This window comes from Schistocerca piceifrons, chromosome 2, assembly GCF_021461385.2.
Source record: "Schistocerca piceifrons isolate TAMUIC-IGC-003096 chromosome 2, iqSchPice1.1, whole genome shotgun sequence".
Taxonomy (NCBI): Eukaryota; Metazoa; Arthropoda; class Insecta; order Orthoptera; family Acrididae; genus Schistocerca; species Schistocerca piceifrons.
The window spans coordinates 390,940,765-390,966,286 of record NC_060139.1 but is presented as its reverse complement, the minus strand read 5'-3'; the positions used below and the strand labels follow the sequence as shown (position 1 = coordinate 390,966,286).

The window sequence follows — 25,522 nt, the reverse complement described above, 5'->3', positions numbered from 1 at the left end:
CACTAGTTTTGTGGTTCACTTCTGATACTTTGTGGTTCACTTCTGATACTCTAACTGCCAGTTAGAATATGTTCTGACTTTCATTTCTCTTGATAAGAGAAAATATTTCTGTGGACGGCGGACACAGTCTACCATGGTACACGCTACAGCTGATTAAGGTCAGTGAGATAATTGGAGAGGATAAAGGCTTCTTGAGTACTGCAATACGTTTCAGCTAGTAATAGAAATACATAGTACAATAACAATCAGAAGAGAAGAATGTGGAATAACGTGGAAGAGGCATGGAGAGACGGGAAGAGAGGAGGTGATTTGTATTTCGACAAGACATTGGACTGTAAGGCATAGGGATTCAGTGTGCAAAAAAGTGGGAAATTGAAGTAATGAGAGTACTGATATGGTATCGCGGTAGGTAGTCCGGTTGAAGAGGAATGGACATCCTAAGAAGGCACTCATAGTCGTCCGATGGGCGAATAGAAGTACATGAAGGTAACCGCAAACAAACTTCAGGTGACAGAAGAAACGCTTCACTGAAGAGAGAGAATTAAAAACAAGGAAAAGAACTGAATGAATCAGTCTGAGTCGCTTACGAATGACATCAATAGGAAGTGCCACGAAACTAAAGCGACATTGTTGCTGCAAAAATGTGAAGTTAGCGAAACGGAAATGGTCGTCGAAAAGACAGGGACTGAAAAGCAAGGGAGTCAACATTAAGAGTACAAAAAAAGAAAAATCCGATGTAGAACACAGAGAAGAGAGCGGGTAGTAGTAATGAGCATATTGCGGACTGCTACGAAGCTCGGTTTGGGAGGCATAGGGGGTTTCGGACTACTGTTTCAAAGAGCTGTCCAAGATTTGAGATGAAACAAGGCAGAAAACATAAATAACTTCGGAAATTCCAAAAACTTTCGATGAAATAGCAACCAATCGATTGAGTAAAAAACTGTACGGGTAGAATGAGACTGGAACGTATGCGACGAAGTCATGGACGTATCAAACCGTTCAAAGACCTCATGACAATAAAAGGGTCTAGTACACTTCCAAGAGGAAATTATTATTCAGTATACCTTGAGAGGATTTGACGGGTCTTAGAGCAAATAACAGCATGTAAATCAAATTAAGCCCCTTTGTGTGTTTGATAAACCTCAACAGACATAGGGTGCAGTGTTAAAATCATTTGTAGCACCAATGGTTTGGAATACATTGTAAAGTTTTCATATGTTTTCTGCCATTGCAAAAATTTCACCTTTGCTGTACTGGGACTACGATGCATCAGCGCACTGCACGAGTAGTGGATAAGATCCTTGACTCTGTGTTTAATGTAATCTGCGTTGCTCTTGGCCGCCAGTCACTTGTGCAGCGCTAAGCCATTCTTATTAGAGGCACAGCAGCGAGCAGTTAGGTTTTAGGGAAGATCTGTTATTAGGCTACTTGGTGGAAATTATCTGGAATACTTTATTGTTGTTGTTGTGGTCTTCAGTCCTGAGACTGGTTTGATGCAGCTCTCCATGCTACTCTATCATGTGCAAGCTTCTTCATCCCCCAGTACCTACTGCAGCCTACATCCTTCTGAATCTGCTTAGTGTATTCATCTCTTGGTCTCCCTCTACGATTTTTACCCTCCACGCTGCCCTCCAATGCTAAATTTGTGATCCCTTGATGCCTCAAAACATGTCCTACCAACCGATCCCTTCCTCTAGTCAAGTTGTGCCACAAACTTCTCTTCTCCCCAATCCTATTCAATACCTCCTCATTAGTTACGTGATCTACCCACCTTATCTTCAGCATTCTTCTGCAGCACCACATTTCGAAAGCTTCTATTCTCTTCTTGTCCAAACTAGTTATCGTCCATGTTTCACTTCCATACATGGCTACACTCCATACAAATACTTTCAGAAACGACTTCCTGACACTTAAATCTATACTCTACGTTAACAAATTTCTCTTCTTCAGAAACGCTTTCCTTGCCATTGCCAGTCTACATTTTATATCCTCTCTACTTCGACTTTATTATGGAGATGAAAACTTTTTTGTAAAGATATTGTCTTGACTGGGTGGATGGAGAAGATTTTTGGAGGAATGTTTCAAGGTAACCGATACACATACAATAATGAAATGTTTGTTTTTCAGAACTGTTAATTGGAGAAGTCTTTGTCCTTTAGGTAACTAATAATATTCATGATTAGTGTTAATTTGATCTCTGTTTTCATTATGTCATAAATAACGCAGTTTGTTTAAATGTCTGCGATTTAGGTACAGAGTGCATTTTGTAATTGTTAGAATTTTCTTAAGTTGTACAGTCTTTTTCGACAATCATAAGAGTTTTATTTTTCAATAACTCTTTTCTTTAGAGCAAAACCTTCCTTAATAAAGTTTTAAATTCTCTGTGTACTTTGCACCTTACGCCACACGCACGAACAGATTGTTTCTGACAACCAAAGAAGACTTGAGTAGCGAGTACATTATTTTTCTTTAGCTGTTGCATTTGCTTTCAATTTTCTTTCGAGAACGTCAGTACACCAGACACAAAATGGCATGCTGGGGAAGAGGCAGATCCCAGGGCAGATCTCACTTTGCATTCTTGTAATTAGGCAGTACGTAGTCTGAATTTTCAGGTGTTGGGATAAGTAAACAGCTAAATTTACCTTGAGCAGTGAAGGCTGCCGTAAACAGTTATTTTCTTCCGAGATGAGCTGTATTTTATTTTGTAGGTATTTCAAATGAGACATTGCACTTCATATCACGTAACTTTCATAATGTTGTTCTGTATTGAGCTTCAGTTAAACAGTTTTCACTGAGTATACAATCATTTATTTTGGGATTTAAGTAGATTCACTTTTATTTTAAATTCAATACTTCACTAAGATTAAAGATTTGTTTGACGACACTGTTCTGAAGTGCAATATATGGCCAGCCCACAGTTTGTATTGTTCAGCAGTTTAATATGATATCTTAAGGACACGTTACACGAAAAGAAAATTTTTAGAAAACAGTATTAAGTATTCCATACGTAGATAAATTACATAGAAAGCTTACAACAGTAGCGTTTATAAAAACTGCAACACTTAGGACAATGACCCAAGTGCAAACAAATGTGGATTATTGAATAGAGTACCAGTAATGTGTATGATTGTAGACGCCAATCTCAGCCAATTAAGACACGTCAGCAAAAGCAGAAACGTTTGAGTGTTCAATGAACCACGTCTCTGCTCAAGGGCACATTATAAGTATGTCATTGAGTTCGAAATGGAAAAAAACATTTAGCCTCTCTGTAGCGCGCTGGCTACCGTCAATTTTGGGCACCAACAAGATTTGCAGCTAGGGCAGTGACGCATATGTGGAGCCAGCAGATAGAACCAAGGATAGTCAAGGTAGAGTAGACAGAAGTGCATAGCATGCTTTCACAGAAGATCTGATTGCAATGATCTGTTTATCTGTTCTATATTATGACAACCAACCACAATAAAACGAAATATTTTCGGTCACTGACAAACAGAGAAATTAAATTGGATATTCCATGTAAAGCAGGCTCATTTAAGTGATTTTTCCTTTTCGAATGTCTCAGATTTTGTTCGTATTTTGTACGCAGTTTTGGTAAGGTAAACAAATTTCTGACTCCCAAATGTCAATATTTTGTAAATATGAGCCTCTTAAGTCAAGGGCGGCATAATGGTCCGGCAACAGCATTGGCCAAGTTTGACGTGCTGCATTTCAGTGAAAAACTTTTGTAAAACTGTAAAACTTGTCAAAATTGTTGAACAGTGAATAAAGTACTCAAAATCGTGGCCTAGAAATGCACATATCTTTCACTGGTCGTTTACCAAAGCTGTACATAAAATCTGAGGCCTCCATCATTTGACGTAGATCGCCAATTTCTAAAAAGTCTTCCGACTAGCCTTGCGGGACAAGTGCACGTTTCCTCTCCTACTGACTGGTGGTTTGGAAGCGGAGTTAAACTGTCGGTCAGACTAAAATTGACTGGGTGAGTCAGAGGAAGGTAACAGCATATCAATTCTAATAGGACTATACCTAAAAAAGCACTGTGGTCTTCAAAACAACCCTTGGATAGACTTCAACTTCTTTTTATTCCAATCTCCCCGCCTGAGAATATCGTACCCACTTCCTCAACAGATTAACCAAATAGATGTTTAAATATCTTTAGCAGTCGATGTCAGTAAGAAAGCAGATTCAACAGGCCATTTTGAAAAAATAAGATAAAAATACAGGCTAAGATGGTTGTGAAATAAAAGTCTTACAAACTATTCGAAGGATAAAAGAAAAGAAAATGGGTTAAGTTTGGCACAGCAGAGGAAAAAGTAACGCAGAGAAAGGAGGAGGAAATAGTTAAGGTAAAATTAAGAAAACAACTGAATTGAAGAACTAAGGCAGGACGTGGATCTGAGTATGCCTTAACGATATAATACTAATAATATCGATGACACGAATTTTTTTCGAGCTCAACTCGTCGACGGGATGCCGATGCTTTCCGACGTGATGTTCCAAGATACATATACCAGATTTTTTTTTTTAATCTGCATTTAGTCTTCAAGCACATGTCTTGCATCTGGAACTAATCAATCAAATGGGAAAGCGGCACTGACAAGAAAAGGTCGGGAACAGTGTTAATTAGCGACTTTTAAAAGTTATCTGCCGCGATAAAAGCTACACGCCACGTATCACAAACTAGTTAACTGTTGTTTAAATTTGACGAGCTATAAGCACATACCTCAAAATAATTTCTACGTTATGAGCAAGTATGACCTTGCAGCAGAAAAAGAAAAGATGTTGATTTACGGCTGTCTAACCATTGCGTCATAGATAGCGATTGCAGTGAGGAAACCTCCGACAGCGCTTTCTCTTGCGTATACTGTACTTAAGATAGGGAAGTTGAGATACAGTTTAAGTACGAGTGCTCTGTCACTTTACGTCGCCAGTCACTTGAAAGTACTGACGCTGAGTGTACCAGAGGTTTCGTCAGCATGAGCGCCACATCAGCACTCTCTCGAGACGAATGCCGCAAGATCGTCCAGAAGCAGTTGCAGCGTGACGATTTCGAACTGATGTCGTTTACAATGTCTCCACTGAGCTCTGAGATGAAGGGGCTCATGGGCGATCACCTGAAGCTGCGTGTATCGGTATTACTAGGGGATAAGGAAAACCGAGACACCGAGAGCACCGAGCTACAGTTCTTCATCAAGGCGGTGCCTGTAGATGACGACTATAGGAGGAAATTCGCAGCGTCCGGCGTGACGTACCAGAAGGAGGTACTGTTCTACAGCGATCTTCAGAGGGACGTGCAGAAACACCTGCGCTGCTCCGACTACGAGTCGTCTACGTACTTGGGCACCGTCCCCCAGTGTTACTACCTGCGGCCAGATTTACTGGTGCTGGAGGACCTCGCGTTGGCGGGCTTTGGCGTGCTGGACTCCAAGGAACCGCTGGACTTACAGCACTGCAAGTTTGTGCTGAAGGCGGTGGCTCGGTTCCACGCGGCCTCCCTCGTGTACGAGGAGCGTGAGGGGCGGTTACTCGCTGACGCCCACCCCCTGCTTCTGGAGGAGTCCTTCTACAGAAAGGAGCGGGGCTTCAGCCATTACGACGCACAGGCCGAAAGCCGCCGTGTTACACATGTTCTACTGGATCTCATACCTCGCTTCGCTCCAGGCACGGCTCACAATGAGGAACTACACCGTTTCGTTAACCCAGTCATGGAAGATGTCTACGAACTACTCAAGCCATCTGACAAGTAAGTTATGGTGAGAAAGGTAGCATTCTTTTCTGGCCTGTAACACGTTCCCCCATGTGGTTGTATTCAAAATATTCATTTAGTGGTTGGAAATTTAATCGTGGCGCATGTCGGTGTGGCCGAGCGGTTTCTTGGCGCTGCAGTCTCGAGCCGCGCGGCTACTGCGGTCACAGGTTCGAGTCCTGCCTCTGGCATGGATGTATGTGATTTCCTTAGGTTGGTTAGGTTTAAGTACATAGTTCTAAGTTCTATGGGACTGATGACCTCATACGTTAAGTCCCATAGTGGTCAGAGCCATTTGAACCATTTTAATCATGGCCTTTGAAAATTATTTAGTTGGGTGCGAAGAACTTACATATAGCTGAACAAATATACAGCTACGACTGTGTGCCTATTACGAATCTCACTTTCACGTTTCGATGTTTTAATGTAGTTGGCAACATTTAACTTTCTCATTTCATAGATATTACACGTATAGATATTATAGGCAAAGAAAACGACGCACCAAGAAGAAATTATCAGAATGGGGCGGAAATCATTAAATGTGATGTACCTTTGTAGATAGACAAATAATTACAATTTCAGAAAAATTGGATGATTTCTTCACCAGAAGGATCTTCACAAATTGAGCAAGTCAGTAACGCGTTATTCCACTTCTGACTCCAGCTTAGGGATGTCGTGCCAAATCATGTCCAATTGGCGCGTTACATCATCAAAATCCCGATCTGCTTCAAAGGCGAAACTCTCGCCGTGTGCAGTGGGCATTGTCTTGCTGAAATGTTAACCTAGAATAGCTTGCCATGAGGGGCAACAAAACGGGGCGACAGTCAGGTTGCTATCCCACCGCTGTTTGAGGCATCTCTAGACACTTTTTCGGCCTGGAATGTCATTTACTGGAGTATAAATGTCTTCAGTCGTGAGTCTTGCTTCGAACTGAGCCCGAAGATCAGCGAATACGTGTCTGGAGGCCCCCGGACAGTGGTGGGATACTAATCCTATTGTTGTACGCAATGCGGCTCGAAAACCAGGAGTGACTGTCTGTGGTTACTTTCATATTAGGACTCCTTTGGTTGTCATCTGCGGCACTCTTACAGCGCAGCGGTACGTCGACGATATTCACCACTGTAGACGTTTCTACTTCAGTCAATGAGATTCCAGGCAGAAAACGTTTCTGGAGACACTTCAGACAGCCCTGGTATACCAAACCGACTGTCGTCCGGTTTTCTTACCTTTCATGATCTGCAATCCTGAGTAAACATGTCAGCTAGATAATGCTCTTTCGCGCATGGCGAGAGTTTCTACTGCTTGTCTTCGTGTTTGCGAAAACCTACCTTAGCCAGCAAGGTCGCTTGATCTCTCCCCAGTTGAGAACGTTGGGAGCATAATGGGCAAGGCCCTCGAATCATCTTGGGATTTTGAAGATCTAACGCGACAGTTGGATAGAGTTTGGCATGATATCCCCAGGAGAACATCCAACAACCCTATCAGTCAATGCTAATCCGAATAATTGCTTGTATAAGGGCCAGAGATGGGCCAACGCATTTTGAGTTGCTTAGTTTGTGAAGCTCTTCCTCTTGAAGAAACCATCCAATTTTTCTGAAATTGTTGTCATTTGTCTGTACATGTACCCCAAATTTACCGATTTCCGTTCCATTCCGACAATTCCTTCGTGGTATGTCGGCTTTTTTTCTTAGAGTGTATAATGTCCATGGCTTTAGTTAATAATTAATATGTTCTTAAAAGCAAGTCACAATTTAGTAGCCAATTTCAACCTGATAATATTTCAATTTGTACTCACACTCGTCATTGACTTTACAACACCAGTTTTGTTCCAGTTGTTATTCTTGAATAGTTCCCACGAAATTCATTGAATTTTTAATCAAATATCGTTTCAGGCAAATGTAATTTCTCACCCTATGAGTGTACCCTAGCCACTATACTATGCGTTTCTTTGACAGTTTATCATTACATTACTTCCCCTTAATTCTTTAATTAATATATTCCTTTTATCGCACTTCTACTTCTTACCTGCTTTTATCACATTTTTGACAATCACACAATTCTGTATAGCTCCTCCTTTCATCTCCACTTGCACCACATTTCCTTGCTCGACTGTCGCCACGTAGGGTCTGATTCGTATTGTTTACGTGAAAAGCGCCGTTCACTAAGCTCGACAATATCGCATTGCTGAGACGACAGTATTTGGGGCTGCTGATTCAAAATGTCACGAGTTTTGATGATGTGTTTCCTAACAATGGATTGCTCGAACCACGGCAACAACGGCTTATAAATTATTTTGATGAACATCCAGAAAATAATCTGAAACTTGATACTTGCAATCTTCATTCCACTTGCTCATATCAGCTTTTAACGGTGCTACAAGCGCGCGATCTTAAGGTTTCTCAATACCAGTCAAAGACGTCCGTACACAACCATCGGAGGTTCGTATTTCCGGTTGGGGATAACATCGCAATGCACTCTACTCCCATAGCTTGACACTGTCCGACGGCAATACACACTGTTGGCGAAAGATTTGTAGCTAATGATCCCTGAGGCAACTCTGCGATTTCTAATGTAGCCTTATTTCCATCCGGAGAGGACTGCGAAACGAACTAACCGCTGCTAGAACGCCAGCGCCCCTGCTTCTGTTCTCAAAACAGTCCCTCTCTGCATAATAAATTTCTAATACCTTCTCCATTTGGGATCGTAGCGCCTCTATAATTACCCATATCGTAAATTTAAACTTAAGAACATTTCATCTTAATTTTAGTTTCGTATCTTACTAATTATCGGTCTTCGGATTTTTGCGGTGGAACCTTGAGTGAGCTGTATCCTCGCGAACTCCATTAAGTGTACTGCAATCTGGTATCTCGTCATTATTTTCTATAACCAATATAGTACTGTATTTTCTACGCGCTATCTTCCATCTGTCCACAGGAATCTACTAAGATTTTCTGTGTTATAGTTTAAAATTTACATTTCTTCTCAAATTTCCGAGGGTGTTAAAGAAAACTTTACCAAATCTTTCACATTCAAATTTTACGTCAAAATATATATTTTCTAAAAATTTCTTCTTGGTGTTTTTCAACCTCCCTGACTGTCATATTATGGAAAATAGCGAATTTTGTGGAAACTATTAGTTAGATTTTGATCAAACATAGTATTCCTTGCATAAACATCATTTTACATTGTTCTATGAACTAATTAAAATATTTAATATTTTGGGTGGCGCAAGTACACGAAGAAGTTAGATTTGACTTGACACTGGGACTGGTAGAAACGTAACGGTGATCTCTCTCGCGCGTTAACTTGCCACTGTTACAAGGCAGCGAAAGCACTTTCTTTCCCACGAATGGCACAGCACATTATATCCGTCTTCTCGGAGAACTTGTCATTCCAGTGGATATGGCAGCCTTAGATGGCCCCTGAAACAGCGTCTTTGTAACTTTTGAGAAGTAGAATATTTCTGAATTTTGGAATCGATAAATTATACAGAATGCTCAAATAATTCGTTGGTACAGCAAAACTTACAGACTGACGACAATGTGTCGCTCAGGCTGTCGTAAATTGGATTAAAATATCTTTTTATTTTTAATTTTCCGCTTTTGCACCATTTCCTCCGTGTAACCATTTTAAGCGTCTAAAATATGTGCCAGACGTAACATAGTTGCTGTTTCATATTTTTGTTTTAACTATGTCACCTCTGGTATTTACGTAAAACTATCTTTATATAGTTTATGTTGTTTCGACGTAATAACTAATGTTCTCACATTTGTCTTAACTATATCACATCTGTATAAATTTCAGAAAGTTGAAATTGGCTGCACGGCCGAACTGTGCATAGTGGAGAGTCATAAATAAACGGATATTTTAGATCAGCTAGTGACTAAAGTAAAATTTTGCACTGTGAATGTCACATTGCCACTCAGAAACTACGTCCCCCCCCCCCCCCCCCCCTCAGATATTAGTCCGTGCCTGAGAAGTGTGCATATCAGATCAGTAGGAAGTGACCATCGTATGCAAGAGTTACCACTTCCCGATCTCTCGTAGTACCACTGCTGTAGCGGCTAAAACTGGCAACTGTGACACTCCTCCCCACCAACTGTGAGGTTAGGTCCGTGATAACATTTCTGAACGCACATAATGTAACTGCGATCGGAACTCACCTGTCTGTCTGAGACGTCTTGATCAAGTAAATGGTGTGTTACTATAGTTGGAGTCACGAACGATGGCGGTCGAGTTTAGGTTTATTCTGCACATCTACGTCATGCATTCTCCGACAGCCAGTGAGCGTTCACAATTGTTCTGAGCACTTTACTGTGAATGCCGTAGCTAATGCGAGCATTAAACATAATCGTAGCGAGTTGTGTAACGAATTTCTATTCCACTTGTTACAAGTTTGCTTCGCTGATGGTGGTGGGTAAGTGATAAAATCTGCATAAACAAGCGAGGGACATAATTTGCAGAAAATACGCTTTCTTTAAGCGGAAAGCACGAGCATGCGCGTACCGCTACTGTCGCCTGGAATCGCCAACAATGCAATCCCCTATGCGTGTCTCGACACGCGCGAAACTCCATCGTTATTGGATCGGACTAGAGTGGTTCCGAAGTCAGTCGGCCATCTTTGACGACGAGCGCCTTAAGCCCTCAATTGTCGTCATAAAGCTTTTTTTAAGAGAAATTCACTACGGCACAATTAAATAGCTATCTGCGCAGATTAAGTTCCTTGTGAAGTAAGCAGATTTTAGTGAAAGCCCTTATATTAACAAATTGTATTTAATTTACAAATCAGTTTAAGGTTTACGACAATTTTTACAAATGAAGATTGGATAACAAAGTTGTAATTTTTGAGAAGTATCACCCAAGCACAATAAAATTAGCAAACCTGTCCTTCTCGATATTATTTAGATTATTTTCATGATGTGGAGAAGGCACTGGAAATGTATTTCAACGCGTCTCTTTGAAGGCAAGTTTCATTCAAATCCTCCAAAAACAATACACAACTATTCGGGTATATCTTGTGTCAGCGACAAATTATTTCCGTTGAGAGTGCCACATATTTCCCGATACACACATGTCGAGTCTAATTTTAAATGCGCTTTCACTCAATACTTTGTTGACTAACCTACGATATACGAGACAGCACTAAATTTGTCACACTGAGACTTTAAAATAAGTAAGTTACCTGTATTACCTCCGCAATTTTCTCTTCCAACATAACGTTTGTATAGAAAAAAAAAAGAGGAGCTCCAATCGCAACATCACTTGCCTTCTGTCTCAATTTCAATTCGTCCTGTACGTCCACATATTGTAACGAAAATAGGTCCCTCTTTTTTTTATCAGTGGAACTGTCCGTATTTCTAAAAATTTGAGGAAGTTAACTGCATAATTAAAGCTAAACTGAATAAATCATTGCTGCAGCAATCACTGTGGAAACCACTCACTTCTGTCATCAGGAAAGCATAAAAATATAAAAACAATTAGAAAAACCTTTCATAATTTTTATATTTCACAGCCACATTTTTCGAAACGGTAGCCTATGTTATATGAAACGTCGAACAAGTTAACTCGTCGACTGAGAAACGCCAACATTCGGTGTGTAAGCTTTACTACTACCGTAAAGTAACTGTTAGTTTTAAACACTCCGTGCTCTCACAGCGTTCCACCAATGGGAAAGGCGCTACTCTACCCTGACTGCCTGCAACTATAATCCCCTCATCATAAGAATAAACATGGTGTAAACAAACACAAACGCGATGATTGGTCAGAAGCCGTAGCATACGTATGCTGGTGTTGTTACGCTCTTGGAAGTAGGTCGTACTCGTGTATTAGATATCTTATTACTAAGTTACGTTAAATGAAACTAAGATATTCAAATGTTTTTCTTAATCACGCTTTAGCTACGTAGTTTTCATTTGAAAAATCGTGTACAGTCAGAGCCTCTGCAGCGTTGTGCCCAGATTGTCGTGCAGTTGATGCGTAGTACGAAAATGGCTGAGGCTGCTTTCTGTTCCGTAGTGAAACACTCGCGTGGAACACTGTTAAAAAGTGCCGAAAAATAGGCTGTTCTTAAAGTTTTTCACATATTTACAGAGATAGTCGTCTTTGAAGTTTTCTCTGCGTTGTATATAATGCAGTTGGAATACAAACACTACATTTAACATGTAGCGCAATAGGTAACGTAATGGAATGTGAACTGTAGGCGGTTTTTCGAGCATGGATTCATATATCATTCGCAACATTTTTTTCGTTCAATTTGAAATACCTACATCTCGTAATTATAAAACTCATCATCATTTTTATGAATAGTGCACGTCTTCTTGTTTCTAATTTCTTACTAGACGCGATATTCTTGTTTCAAATACAAATTCTTAATTATCGATTTTCTATGAAAGACTGTTCACAAAGTTGTTTCAATTAAGCAAACATAACAATATATTTTTAAGACAAAAATGAAAAACCAAAGCCGGCCGCGGTGGTCTAGTGGTTCTAGGCGCGCAGTCTGGAACCGCGGGACTGCTACGGTCGCAGGTTCGAATCCTGCCTCGGGCATGGATGTGTGTGATGTCCTTAGGTTAGTTAGGGGACTGATGACCACAGCAGTTAAGTCCCATAGTGCTCAGAGCCATTTGAACCATTTGGAAAACCAAATCCTCTTTATTTGGATTATGTCCATCATTTTATACCACAGTGGTAGAAAAGTATCGTAGAAACATGAAAAACAATCATTTTCACAGCATTGAGCACATCATACAAATGCTGCATTTTTACATTTGCTACTGCACCATTACAATATGAACCCAACAGAACTGATATGGAGCCAAGCTGCACGATTTGGCCCGAGAAGTAAAAAGACCGTTAAGCTGCCAGACGTACTAAACTAACGCACCAAGCGTTTTCACACGTCAGTGTTGGCGGAATATAGAACGGCTGGTCTTAAAAGAAGAGAAAATGCTGCTCCTGGTCGGCTTCGTGGATTCTGTCGTTGATAGGCTCGTTATCAACATAGCTGGTGACACTTTCCGAATTGAAATATATTTCTCGGATCGGATAAGGAAGGAGCTGAGAGATTACCAGATGATTGTAAATAATACCTTCAGTGGCTTCAATATTTAACTATACGGTTAAATCCTTCAATACTCTCTTACGTTACACACAGCTTATGCAGAAAAAGTAACCTGACGTTAAGGCAGGCATTTCATCATTCTTGTTTTTAATTACAATGGTACGTTATCTAAAAACGATAATGTGTTGCAGTGTTTGTCTGGTCGTCTAAAGAGCGTATTGTGGGAGATTTGCAGTGTAGTATTTCATTCCGCTTAAAAATTAAATGACATTCGAAGCTGCATTGCTCCTTTTCTCGTCTCTTTTTACGTGTGAACTGCACCTGGTCACGTCACTGCACGCTAGCTGTACCAGCTGACCGGCCAGTGTCGTCCAAGTTGTGCGCGTAACGCACAGCACAAAACGTACCCTTATTATCGTACTTGACAGCACTCGAGACAGCTTGGCTGCAGTTCAACGTGAAACGAAAGTCGAATGAGGTTCCAGCAAACACGGAAGAATACATAGGGCAATGTTTACATCAGGTTTATTCTTATGATGAACGGATTATAGCCATCGTAACGGCCGACACTGCAATGAGCGAAGATTTTCCAAATAATCGGTATTATGTTTAACTATTTCGATATGGACTCAACCAAAAACTCATAAAGATATTACATATTTAGAAGAAATGCTATAAGAAATAGATATAAAACAGTATTAGGCAAAGGCGAGATAAAAATGGGATTTACGTAGTTATTTTCTACTGATGTACGACATCTGTAAATTCAATAAGAATATTTTCACGTCTAAAAATGCAACACTGAGTGTGGAAAGCAATAAATACTTATTGCTTAGTCATTATGAGCAGAATCAATCATGACCAACATCAGTTATCAAAGCAAGTGGTGTTGAAAATCTACGATTAAGTTACATGTGAGATTGGTGGAAACATTGACATCACCGACATCGAAGGAAAAGCACATTTATTGAGGCAATTGTTTCACAGTACATTATGAAGGGAAAGCCTCCTGATCATCTGTGTTTCGGAGTCACTTAGCTGTACCAGATAAGACAAAGGGAAAGCTTCCCAACCATCTGTACTTCGGAGTCACTTATCTGTACCAGATAAGACGAAGTCTCCCAACGATGGCGGCTGTTAGATAATGAGAATGATTATGCAACATGCTCAGTACTTGGAGCTGTAGCTCTGATTGTCCTCCTAAAGGGAGTATGTTTAGGTAGCCTCAGCAATGCACACACTGGTTTGCCACATTTCCCGGTTCCTCGACGAAGTAGTATCCCGACAGATCTCCCTAAAATCATATATTTTTAGCAAGAGGCTCATCTGTAATGGTTAGAAATTAGCCGGAAGAAGCTCTTTTCTAGACCTTGTTTATTGTTGTCAACTTTCTTTCAGTTCGGAGAAATACTGCAGTTTAGTGGAAGTCGCAATCAAATTTTGGCACATGTAATAGAATATGTACATCGTATTTATCCTTCACTGAACATGGAACACCTGATAATAAGGGTATTTTGACAATGTGGTGCTTATAAAACTACGAGGTATTGGAACTACCTATGTTTACAGTCTGTCATTTACAGATGCGTAATTCTCAACATACGTGTCAAAACATAACCCCAGAGACCGTTAACCCGCATACGAACATCGACCAGCGGGCCGAATCACTTTCCGTCTCCTGGCTCATTTTTTCCGGAAACTAAATTTTTCAACTTTTTCATTTATCGATACTTAACTCTTGTCTGTTTTTACCTCTCAAAGAGCATAATGTATGGTCTTTCTGAAGTTATTTGCTTGACTTCGTGCTTGCATCACTAAAAGTTCCTCATAAAAGTTGCCCCTCTTTCAAAGTGAATGAGGCTCAAATAAATTAATATAACGCAATCTGTCTTCAGTTACGGTTCTTCAGATACGCATACTTATACAGCACTATGAAACATATTCTCGTTTAATATTTGAAATATGTCATCATTGCCCATTGTTGAACTTTCTCTTTTCTGAACTGCAGTTGAATCCCCTCAATACCAATTAGTTTTCGCCAGATTAGGAAGATACGGACTGATACTCACACATTCGTGTACAAGGTTGTTATACTACGCTGTGGCGACCTAGTAATATCACGTATCACAAGACACGTAATCAAAATGCCGGAACAGCTCCCCAGTCGAAGATCTCCTGGCAGCTTACCTTTTCTGATCTAAAAATAATTTACTAATGCAAAATGTGATTCGTGTCTGAATACTTACTATGAACAGAAGTGGTGCTGCTCGGATTAGGCACGAGAATATTTATTTTGGATACTTTTGCACGAAGCATTTGTGCAAGGCCTCATGGTTGCTCGCTTCTACTGTCTTGCAAAATTGGTACTGAGTTACAGAAGTTTATGAAAGTAACCAATTTCAAATAAAGATATGAGATTTCCATTGACTTCATAATCATTATTGCACCTCAAGAATACAATTTTTTTTTGTCAAACCGAAAAATTGTACTTGAAACACACGCTACTCTCAGCACAGTCACCCAAAACTAAGTTCTTTAACGTTTTTTGAAAAGCATGAAAAATGAAAAACCTATTTGGCGAATGAAATACGTACACGCTACGCTTGATCGCGAATGATATGTAGCTCATGAACAAAACAAAGCCTCCGCCACAGAATCGTAACCGCGAATACCACTATGCCATGGCATTCAATATCTGGGCCTGAGAAATATAAAAAAAATGGCTCTGAGCACTATGGGATTCAACTGCTGAGGTCATTAGTCCCCTAGAACTTAGAACTAGTTAAACCTAACTAACCTAAGGACATCACAAACATCCATGCCCGAGGCAGGATTCGAACCTGTGACCGTAGCGGTCTTGCGGTTCCAGACTGCAGCGCCTTTAACCGCACGGCCACTTCGGCCGGCTGAGAAATATCGACATGTCAACAAAGCTCGTCACACATTTATTCAGAGAAGTTCCATGAGAGGAGGTATACAATGAAGCACTATACAAATACAAACCAGTTGGTGATTTATATATTGCTCTCTCTCTCTCTCTCTCTCTCTCTCTCTCTCTCTCTCTCTCTCTCTCTCTCGGCATGTTTAAATGCAGCCACTTTCAGCAGCGCATCTTTAGAACTGTTAAGAAAAGTACGCCTTCTCACTAACACAGCTCCGAACACAACATAACGGACGAACAAACTTCATTCTCGTTCCAAACTCGCAAAAATATGCTCAGCACCTGCGCACCGTAGCTCCCTTATTAACTCAGGCCATACTTGCCCTAAAAATCATCAGCAGGAAAACCACCGTAGTAGACGTCACAGAGAAAGTCGACCGGTGGGTTCAGAGATAACAGCAAAAGTACTCCTGAGTAAACGAAAAGCAAAAACTGAATCTACGCAAGGTGGCAAGCGTGCAAACATAACAGTCAACTTTCAATGCTTCGTTAAAAATAATTCATTATCGTTACCATTGCTGCAGACAATTTAAATAAAAGCGATCTTTTTAACAAGGAGATAAACATATTATTAAATCTACATGCGTTCAGCAATATAAAGAATGCTATTCAGGTCCTAGTCATATATTTACCAATCAGGAAGTAAGCACAGACCTAAGATGCTCACTGTATTACTGTCTTACACTAAAAAAAAATAGAAATAAAAATACTGACAGTTACGAGTACAGTAGACATGTTCACGATATCAAAATCCACGTTCTTGTTGACATTTTGCAAACTTTTCTCTCTGTGACCCAGTTCCTATTCCTGGAGACCAGACAGATCCCCGTGGGGTTAGACGTGGTGACGCCAGGAAAATATTTTTTACTTTGGTGTCAGTCAGGGAAGGAGTTGTACACAACAGTCCTACGCGTTGACAAGAATTACACTCTGCAGCATAACCCAAGGTAATAAACTGTAGGTCCTAAAAAGTTGTGCAGTTTATGAAGTGTTATTGTTGTTTCGTCTACTGCATTTTCGTAAAATATCTACGATGTCCACACATTTTAGTCAGATGTTTTGCTAATTTAACTTAAGAAAATATCATACATAATAACATCACCAGTGTCATCTGATGTCCGTTACTGGATAAAATTCTACTATAGACATTTTCATACAGCTTGATATTTAAGGGGAGAGCCTGTGTAAAATACAGTAGCACCTGTGCAGAACCACATTTTCGTCATGGGCATTGGGTGAGTACACCCCGCTGTTTCGAAGGAGTGGCCGACAAAGTTGCCTGTCAACTTGCGCTCATAATTGAGCTGTCTGTTCCGTGCATGGCATGGCGCTGCAGTCTTCGTGTGCCACAGGTAAAGCGAAGGCTATTCACAATCATGCAAGTGTGATTAAACGCAATGCCAATGAATCTATGTTGGACGAGGCTAGCGAGGAAACAAAAATTGCGTTAAAAACTGAGAGGATTGCAGAAATGGCTACCTGTTCCAATCGCACTATGAAAAGAATAAAGAAGGACAGGAAAAATGTAGCTGCAAGTATTACTACCTAAACCCTATTGGTGTATTGATTCATTGTAATGTTTTCGCGTCCACAGAGCAGACATACGGCCAGGATGATTGTGATCCGGCTACGGACCTGACAAGAAAATAATAATTGCTGTAAGGGCGTCTCAAGGCTTCACTATATGTCAAAGACAAGGAAAAAGATGAAAACTTTTTTTTTTGTAATATTGCTGTTGCTATCCATTAGGATTTTTTTTCTTCGTTTCAAAATTTCACTGTGGTAGGGACAATGATAGTTATATAACCGTTAATTGAGAGACTCTGAAGTACGTGGAACCACGTGATGTTATGTACTACAGTGGTTTCCCTTACATTAAAAGCTGCCTAAATGAAAATAAGGCTATAATGATGGTACCTCCATTTGCGTGTAAAAACTGTATGTTGCTGAAGAAGAAGTTGAAATGACTTATAACATAGCTTCTGTGCATATTCATGTGGTAAGAGCTAAAAAAATAGGCTCCAAAAACGTGGTTATTCTTTTGATTATCTACGTCTTTCTTTATAGTGGAGCACCTGAAATTTAACGTGTCTAAATTCTGGAAGCCAACACAAATTAGGCTCATAGCGTCATATGGCATACCCAAGACACGCAATGAAATACAGCTGACCTCTCGATATATCATCCATCAAGTTTTCCACTCGTGCTGCTAGAGGCACTCAGTCGCAAATATAGCTTTTTTTCTTTATTGTTATTTCATTCAGCTGCTCCGTCCGCCGCTCTTCAGCCGAGGGATATTATATGAATTAAAAACAATGACACTACACGAAACATATAATAAGGCAATAAAAGGGTAATGAAAGTACATGATAAGGGAGGAGACAATGGGGGCTCAAAATACGCTGACATGGAGATGTTCATTGTGGGACACAGTTAAAAAAGGCCCACATGAAGATAAAAACACCTTTTATGATGTGTGTAGCACTTAAAACACATTGGAGTCCCAAGCAGAAGATAAAAGTAGGCCACTGTATTAAAATCCACATCAAAACGACGGCACTTCAAAAACACTGCACCATGTATAGCACACATGACAAAGATTATAACGGTGAAAAAGAAAACGAGAGGGACCTGCTGAGGGAGGGGAGGCCTGAGAGGAGGGAAGAGAATTGAGAGAAGGGTGCAGCGGGAAAGAGGGAGGGGGGGCTGGAGACGGTCGGATGAAAAAATGTGGTTGGGTGGGGCACCAAGGGACAGGAGTTGGGTGGGGTGGGAGAGTGAAAGCAAGCCAGGGAGGAGTAAAAACACATGAAAGGGGTTCGCCAGTAAGGTAGTCTGTGTAGGAATAGGAAAAACCGCCCATGGGAAGGGAAGGGAGGGAGAGGGAGCCCTGTGGAGAAGGGGAAGATGAGGTTAGAGTTGCATATACATATGAGATCCATAGTAGATTCCCCGTCCTACATGTAAGTAAATACAATTAAAAAATATAGATGCTCCATTCTTGTGTAGAGTTCGAATGATTCAACTGTTATTTAGATCCTGGCAGATGTGTACTCAGGGGTAGATATCACGGCAAAGCTCATCATCTGGGAGGGATAGGTGTTGGCAGACGTGATGATAAAGCAAGTGGAGGATGTGTAAATGGAGAGGGAGGGGGACACAACAGTAAATTCGTGGCAACAGTTGGGGGTTAGAGAGGGTAGGAGACACCAGGGAGTGAGGAGGAGCAAGTTTGCAAATGACGTATAAGGTTCGGATGCATTCTAGGAAACAGACAAGATGCGGGAAGGGTGATCCGTCAGATCAACCGTTCCAAAACCCATGCAATCATCATAGACTGTAGACTGTACAACCCCTCCTTCTGGATCCATGATTTCTATATTGCCATCTATGACTGTCCTATCCAGTTTACTTCTACCTTGAAATATCTTGGATTTCTTATCTCCTTGCCATCCAATGCAAAGCCAACAATAGATCTGCCCCCCTGAAACTCTTGTCTGGCCGTACATGGGGACTGCATCCTTCCACCATCCTTCATACCTACAAATCGTTCGTCCATCCCATCCTTTGTTATGCCAGTGTCACCTTGATCTCCACCCCTCCTAAACTCTATAAAGACCTCCAGATTCTTGACTGTCATGCACTCCATCTCGTTTTCTGTACCCGCCTCCCATCCCCCATAAGCATCCTCTATGACCTCATCTCTTTCCCACCTCCTTTACACTCTCAGCCGACTCAATCCCCTTCACCCCCTAGTGTCTTCTACCCTCTCCAGCTCTACCAATGTGTCCTACCCTCTCTGATTTCCACACCCTCTTCCCCTCTTTCACAGAAACTTTCAGTGTCACCCCATCCCAGATGATGAGCTTCAGCCTGATACTTATCCGTCTCTTATCCGTCTTCCAACTCTGACCCTCCTCTTCTTTTCCCCACCTCCCTAGGGCTCCCTCTCCTTTCCCTTCCCTTTGTTATTTCCTGCCTCCTCCCCCTTGTCTGTCTCACTCCTCCTTTCCCAGCCTTTGCCCTCCTTCCTGAATAGCCCCCTTCCCCACCTTCCCCATCTCCCATCCCTTGATGTGTTACTGGCTCCCCCCTTCTGCCCCTACCTTCCCCCCTCCCCACCCTTCTCTTTCCCTTCTCTCTGGCCTCCCATCCCTTGGCAATTGCTTCCAGAGTTACTCTAGTTACTCTCCATCATGGTTTAGTGCTCACCGCATGTGCTACATAAGTGTAGTGTGTTTTAAGTGTCGTCGTCCCATGTGGCTTTCATACTGTGAATGCTGTTTTTTCCCATGCTCAAGTGCTGCCAGTGTTTCTGTACTATGTCTTGTGTCGAGTGTGATTTTCTTTACATCTGAATTTTATGCCAATGTGCCTCGTTAAACTACTCCTTTTTGTGTATTTCTGCCCCAATTGTTTCCCCTTATCATTTGCCCACGTCATCTTTTATCCCCATGTTATTTGTTTTTAACGTTTCTCCTTGGCTAGTTTATACACTCTCTTGGCTGAAGAACAGCGAATTGTGCCGCTGCCAGCCCATCCCTACCCACAGTGGGCAGTGGTATCAAATAACAACAAAGAAAAATAAATTTGATGATGCCTTCTATTCTACTCGAGTCTAATGATTTTTTAACACTTGTGTCATTTGATAATGGTCTAAGGCCGAAACCTATATGTGGAATAAAACTTTCTGTAAGTCAAATGTCGATTATATCTTTCACAAAGTCTAATCAAACTGCTTGGCTATGGAGTATCGTCTCAGTTGTGCGACTGGATTCGCGATTTTCTATCAGAAAAGTCACTGTTCGAGGTAACTGTCGGTAAGCCGCAGATTAAAACAGAAATAATATCTGGTGTTCCCCAAGTAAGTGATGTGGGCCCTCTGCTGTTCCTCATCTACATAAATGATTTAGGAGACAATCTGAGCAGCCGACTTAGATTGTTAACCGTCTTGTATAGTCGTCAGGTGACCAAAAGTAATTGCAAAATGGTTTATACAGGATATCTGTATGGTGCACAAAGTGGGAATTGACTATAAATAACGAGCAATGTTAAGTGATCAACATGAGTGCTAAAAGCAATCCCCTACATTGCGGCTATACGATAAATCACAAAATCAATGGCTGTTAATTCAGCTAACTACTCAGGGATTGCAATTACGAATAACGTAAACTGGAACGATCACATAGGTAATGTTGTGGGGAAAGCAAACCAAAGACTGTGATATACTGGCAGAACACTTCTAAAATGCAACATGTCTACTAAAGAGACCGCTTAAACTGCGCTTCTCCGCCCTCTTCTAGAGTACTACTGTGCGGTATGGGATTCACATCAGTTAGGATTGACGGATTGACAGAGGGCATCAGAAAAGTCCAAAGAAGTGCAGGTCGTTCTGTATTATCGCGAAATAGGGGAGAGAGTGCCACGAATATGATATGTGACGACAATCATTAAGACAAAAGTGTTTTTCGTTGCTGTAGGATCTGTGTCATGAAATTTTAATCATTAACTTTCTCTCCCGAATCCGAAAATATATTGTTGGTGCCCACTTATGTACGTTTAAATGATCACCATACTAAAATAAGAGAAATCAGAGCTTGTACGGAAAGATTTTCGTGTTCGTTTTTCCCGAGCGCTTTACGAGAGTGGAACGATAGAGAAATAACTTAAAAGTGATACGATGAACCCTCTGGTAAGCACTTAATTGTGAATTTCAGAGTAATCACGTAGATGTAGATTAGGCAAGGATAAGTTTTTTCTCCTTCTTCCACGTCTTCCAGAAGTGGTAAAACGTTGCGAAGAATTTGGAGCTATGTTTTCTCCCTACTTCTTTATTCTCTTTATCGAGCGACCGAAATAGTTAGCGGTTCCTGCATCTATCTGAAGCTCAGTTTTTAATGACATCTTTGCTTCTTTGTTTGCTTCTTCGGACACAAATTCTATGGAACTGCATACAATCACGCGCGCCTAGTTACGAAGTGCTTTCGCTGCACTTATGGTTCACAAATTCTGTGTTTCCCTGCCATGTAGTAACGAGACAGCACGGAGAACGCTCGAAGTGTGCAAGTTACCGGGCTACATTCAACTGAGGCAGCCATCCTTTTTGAGCAATTGGATGGAATAATCCAGCGCTCATGGCATAAATGCGTTTATGCCCTTATTTTGCAAAATTTCTGTGCATAAAAAGACACTATTTCTACCACTAAATTGGTTCTCTTAATGATTGCGTATTTTAATGACCTACTTGAAGAAAAAAATGTCATTCGAAGTCTGAATAAACATACGAATGTTAGTAGTAAGGTGACTACATGTCCTAAAAATAATTCAGGCTCCTTGTTAAGGCATTTGTGGCTTGCTATGCAGGTACCGAAACGTACTGTGCCACAGAGACCTGTGGTTAAACAACATGCTGTTCGCGGAAGACGCCAAGGGCGAGCTGTCGGTGCGGTTGGTGGACTTCCAGACGCTGCACCTGGAGCCTCCAGCACACGACGTCTTGCTCTTCCTTCATCTGAACACGACGCGTGAACTGCGGCAGACCCACGGGCGGAAGCTACTGGAGCTGTACCACCAGACACTGGCCGAGGTGCTTCGTCAGCACGACCTCAACGTAGACTCCGTCCTGCCTTTACAGATCTTCCTGCAGTCCTGCGACGACTCTAAGCCTGTGGTCGTTATCGTCACTACCTACATTTTGCAAGCCCTCTTGCTGCCTCTACAACAGGTACAGATTCTTCTTACTATTGAGCTACTGCAGATGCTTAAATCATGGGTATTCAGCAAGAAAATGGAGTTAAGAAAACTCCATCCACAGGTCCTGTAGGGTTCATCGGTACCGATCGGCCGCCTTGTCGTCCTCTGCCAATTGTGTCATTACATCCAGTAAGCATGGGTGTAGGATCAGCACACCACTTTCTTGGCCGTTGTCAGTTTTCGTGACCTGGACCCACTACTACTCGCTCAAGTAGTTCGTCAATTAACATCACGAGCTTAGTGTACCCCACTGCGGTCCTCCCACTCAGGAAAGCCCTGGTAGTACCAAAAACTGAACCTGGATACTCCGCATGGCAGTCAGTTGCGCTGACCACTCAGCTACGGGAACTGACAGTGGGGAGTTAAAAGTCCTAAATCTTTCATGTCTTCAGCGCTGCGCATCAGATTCTCAGCGTTATGGCCCTATAAGTTGCGTACTTTACGAGGATTACTACCATCATCCTCGTCGTCATAAGTAAAACTGCCTACCACCTTCGCTGTATATGCCTCTGTAGCTACACACTGGGCCACAGTTTATTAACCATTGGTAGCATCCCCTCATTAAGAGGATGGGGTCTTCAATTGGGAAAAGAGAATATGATAAAAGAGTTCACTCAGATGGAGGAATGGTTACCGGCGATTAAATTTTCCCAGGTGTCTCGTAGTAAATGTTTTGCAAAATCTCCACTCGACATTACTGCCAAAACCATAGTGATGTGAAGTAGCTGTAATAGTCTGACATTTCGTGTGGGCGTTGCAGTTGGACTTGCACACTTCAGGCACACGTCGCTTAAGTTCTGTCCACTTTTCTTACGTCTTCTATACCTGTGTCCCTCTCACAGAAGATCTCACATGGTCATAGCCTTTCTCAATGCACACTGTTGCTCAGAGAGACACTATCCTCAGAACTGCCGCTGCCCCTTCGACTGCATTCAACCACCCTTGTTTTAATTTTGGTAATGTTCATCTAATAATCTCTTTCAGGACGCTATACATTCCGTTTAACTGGCCTTGCAAGTCCTTTGCCGTCTCTGACAGTATTACAGTGTCATTGTGTTACCTCAAAGCTTTCGTTTCTTCTCCGTGAACTGTAATTCCCGTTTGAATTATCTGTCTACCGTGTTTTGTAACCGTCATTTTCCTGCATACTCTTAACCTAAATCGCAGTATCAGTAGCAACCTTCATTAATGAGTCTATCTGATTTTAATTGTGAGAGGGTATTTTGTTACTTGCACCATTGCTTTTGAGTGTGCTTAAAAGATAACGCCATAAAGTAAAATGTTAATTCTCTCTGTTTTACTAATTTCCAACATTCTGGAAAGGGTGACGTCAGCAACGGTATGGTCTACCAATTATGCAATACTTTGTAGAGAACTGTCCATGTTGCAAATATTAATTTTCTTTATTACTTAATAACTAGCTTCGAGCCTAAGCTTATTACCGAATCATCCAATAAGGTATGCAGTAACGTACATTCCGACAGCCACAAGAAGGTTCATTGCAATTAAACACATCTTTAGTGCGCCGGCCGGTGTGGCCGTGCGGTTAAAGCGCTTCAGTCTGGAACCGCGTGACCGCTACGGTCGCAGGTTCGAATCCTGCCTCGGGCATGGATGTGTGTGATGTCCTTAGGTTAGTTAGGTTTAATTAGTTCTAAGTTCAAGGCGACTGATGACCTCAGAAGTTGAGTCGCATAGTGCACAGAGCCATTTGAACCATTTTAACATCTTTAGTGCAAAGCAGCATATGGCTGAACTTCATTCACCTAATATTAGGTGAATGAAGTTCAGTCCTGTTCTATTTTGTGTTTAACTACAATGAACAATCATGTGGTGTCGTAATTTACTTTATTGCATAGCTTATTGTGTGCTTCGATAATGAGTTTAGGCTCGAAACCAGTCATCAAGTAATACACAAAATCAATTTTGCAACTTCTACGTCACTCTGTCTTATAGGACGAGCTTTCTTTTCTATAGATTCCGCTTTTTGGAACCATTATTAGTCTCTTAGATATTGCAAATTTCTAATCTGCCTTTTCACTTCCTCGCTATTCATATGTCTAAGAAACATAGTTTGTTATTAATGTTCTTGTAGTCTTCTGTGTCCAGGGCGTATGGAGACGGTTATGAGTAATGTGGATGTGTCATTCTTATTCCGCAGGATGCTGACTTGGAGAGTTTCTTGTTGGACCGTAAGGCTCTGGCGAAGGCCGCGTACGAGCGCGACGAACGCTACCGTTCGAGGATGACAGAGGCCATGGAGGAGCTGGTGGAGACCTGCCTCCTGCCCCGTCTACGGGAACACCAGCGGTGACCACCCAGCCGTAGTGTTCTCTAACGCACTACAGAAGATATATCTCAGACTCTACTTGCATGAATGCAAACATTTCTTCCTTTTCCATGTTTTTCAAGTATTTCTTCTTGTATTTGACTAACATTTTACCCGTGGCTTCGCCCATGTACGCTCATGACACATATATATTCGACACATATATGTCTGAATCTGTGGTGTTTTGCACCATACGCTCCCGGAGAGGATGTTAACTTTTTTGTAGTATTCACCCGAAAGCCATGATCTTAGGTCGCGAAGTATACAGACAAAAACGTTGGTACGCTGCCATGCTCACTCTCGCGACCTGGTTGACACGCTAGACAGCACGAGTAAGAGACAAAGCATACTTTTAAAGTATTTCCACTCAGCTTAATAAAGGGAAAAAATAACAGCTAATTGTCTTAGAACATTTTTACGATCACCTCCTTCTCATCCCCATCTCTATGGGAAGTAGAGGTGACTCACTCCAACTTATACAAAAAATAAGTCATGTATATAACAAATTTGGTCACATTGCTCTATGTGTCTATGCGCTGTGCTTTTGTGCCAGCCTTTTTTATCCCTAACCTCAACTATTGCGATGCTATAGGGATCTTACCATCTCAGTATTTTTTTTATTTTTTTTTTACAAAAGCTACATGAGCCAAGGTTTAGTACAAATTTCTGCAAGCATTACAGGTTGGTATG

The 25,522-nt window shown here is 41.4% G+C and overlaps 1 protein-coding gene across 1 annotated transcript; it reads left to right on the top strand.

The window, feature by feature from the left end:
* Nucleotides 1-4,949: 4,949 nt before the first annotated feature.
* Nucleotides 4,950-25,098, top strand: LOC124777790. Its single transcript, XM_047253304.1, has 3 exons — nucleotides 4,950-5,743; nucleotides 22,114-22,474; nucleotides 24,665-25,098. The coding sequence occupies exons 1-3, from the start codon at nucleotides 4,977-4,979 to the stop codon at nucleotides 24,815-24,817; spliced, it is 1,281 nt and encodes a 426-aa protein (XP_047109260.1). The 5' UTR covers nucleotides 4,950-4,976; the 3' UTR covers nucleotides 24,818-25,098.
* The last annotated feature ends 424 nt before the right edge of the window (nucleotides 25,099-25,522 follow it).

Coding starts and splice junctions, on each gene's coding strand:
- LOC124777790 (XM_047253304.1), top strand. CDS start 4,977: ATGAGCGCCACATCAGCACTCTCTCGAGACGAATGCCGCAAGATCGTC. Junction 5,744..22,113: donor CTACTCAAGCCATCTGACAA/GTAAGTTATGGT, acceptor CTTGCTATGCAG/GTACCGAAACGTACTGTGCC. Junction 22,475..24,664: donor TCTTGCTGCCTCTACAACAG/GTACAGATTCTT, acceptor CTTATTCCGCAG/GATGCTGACTTGGAGAGTTT.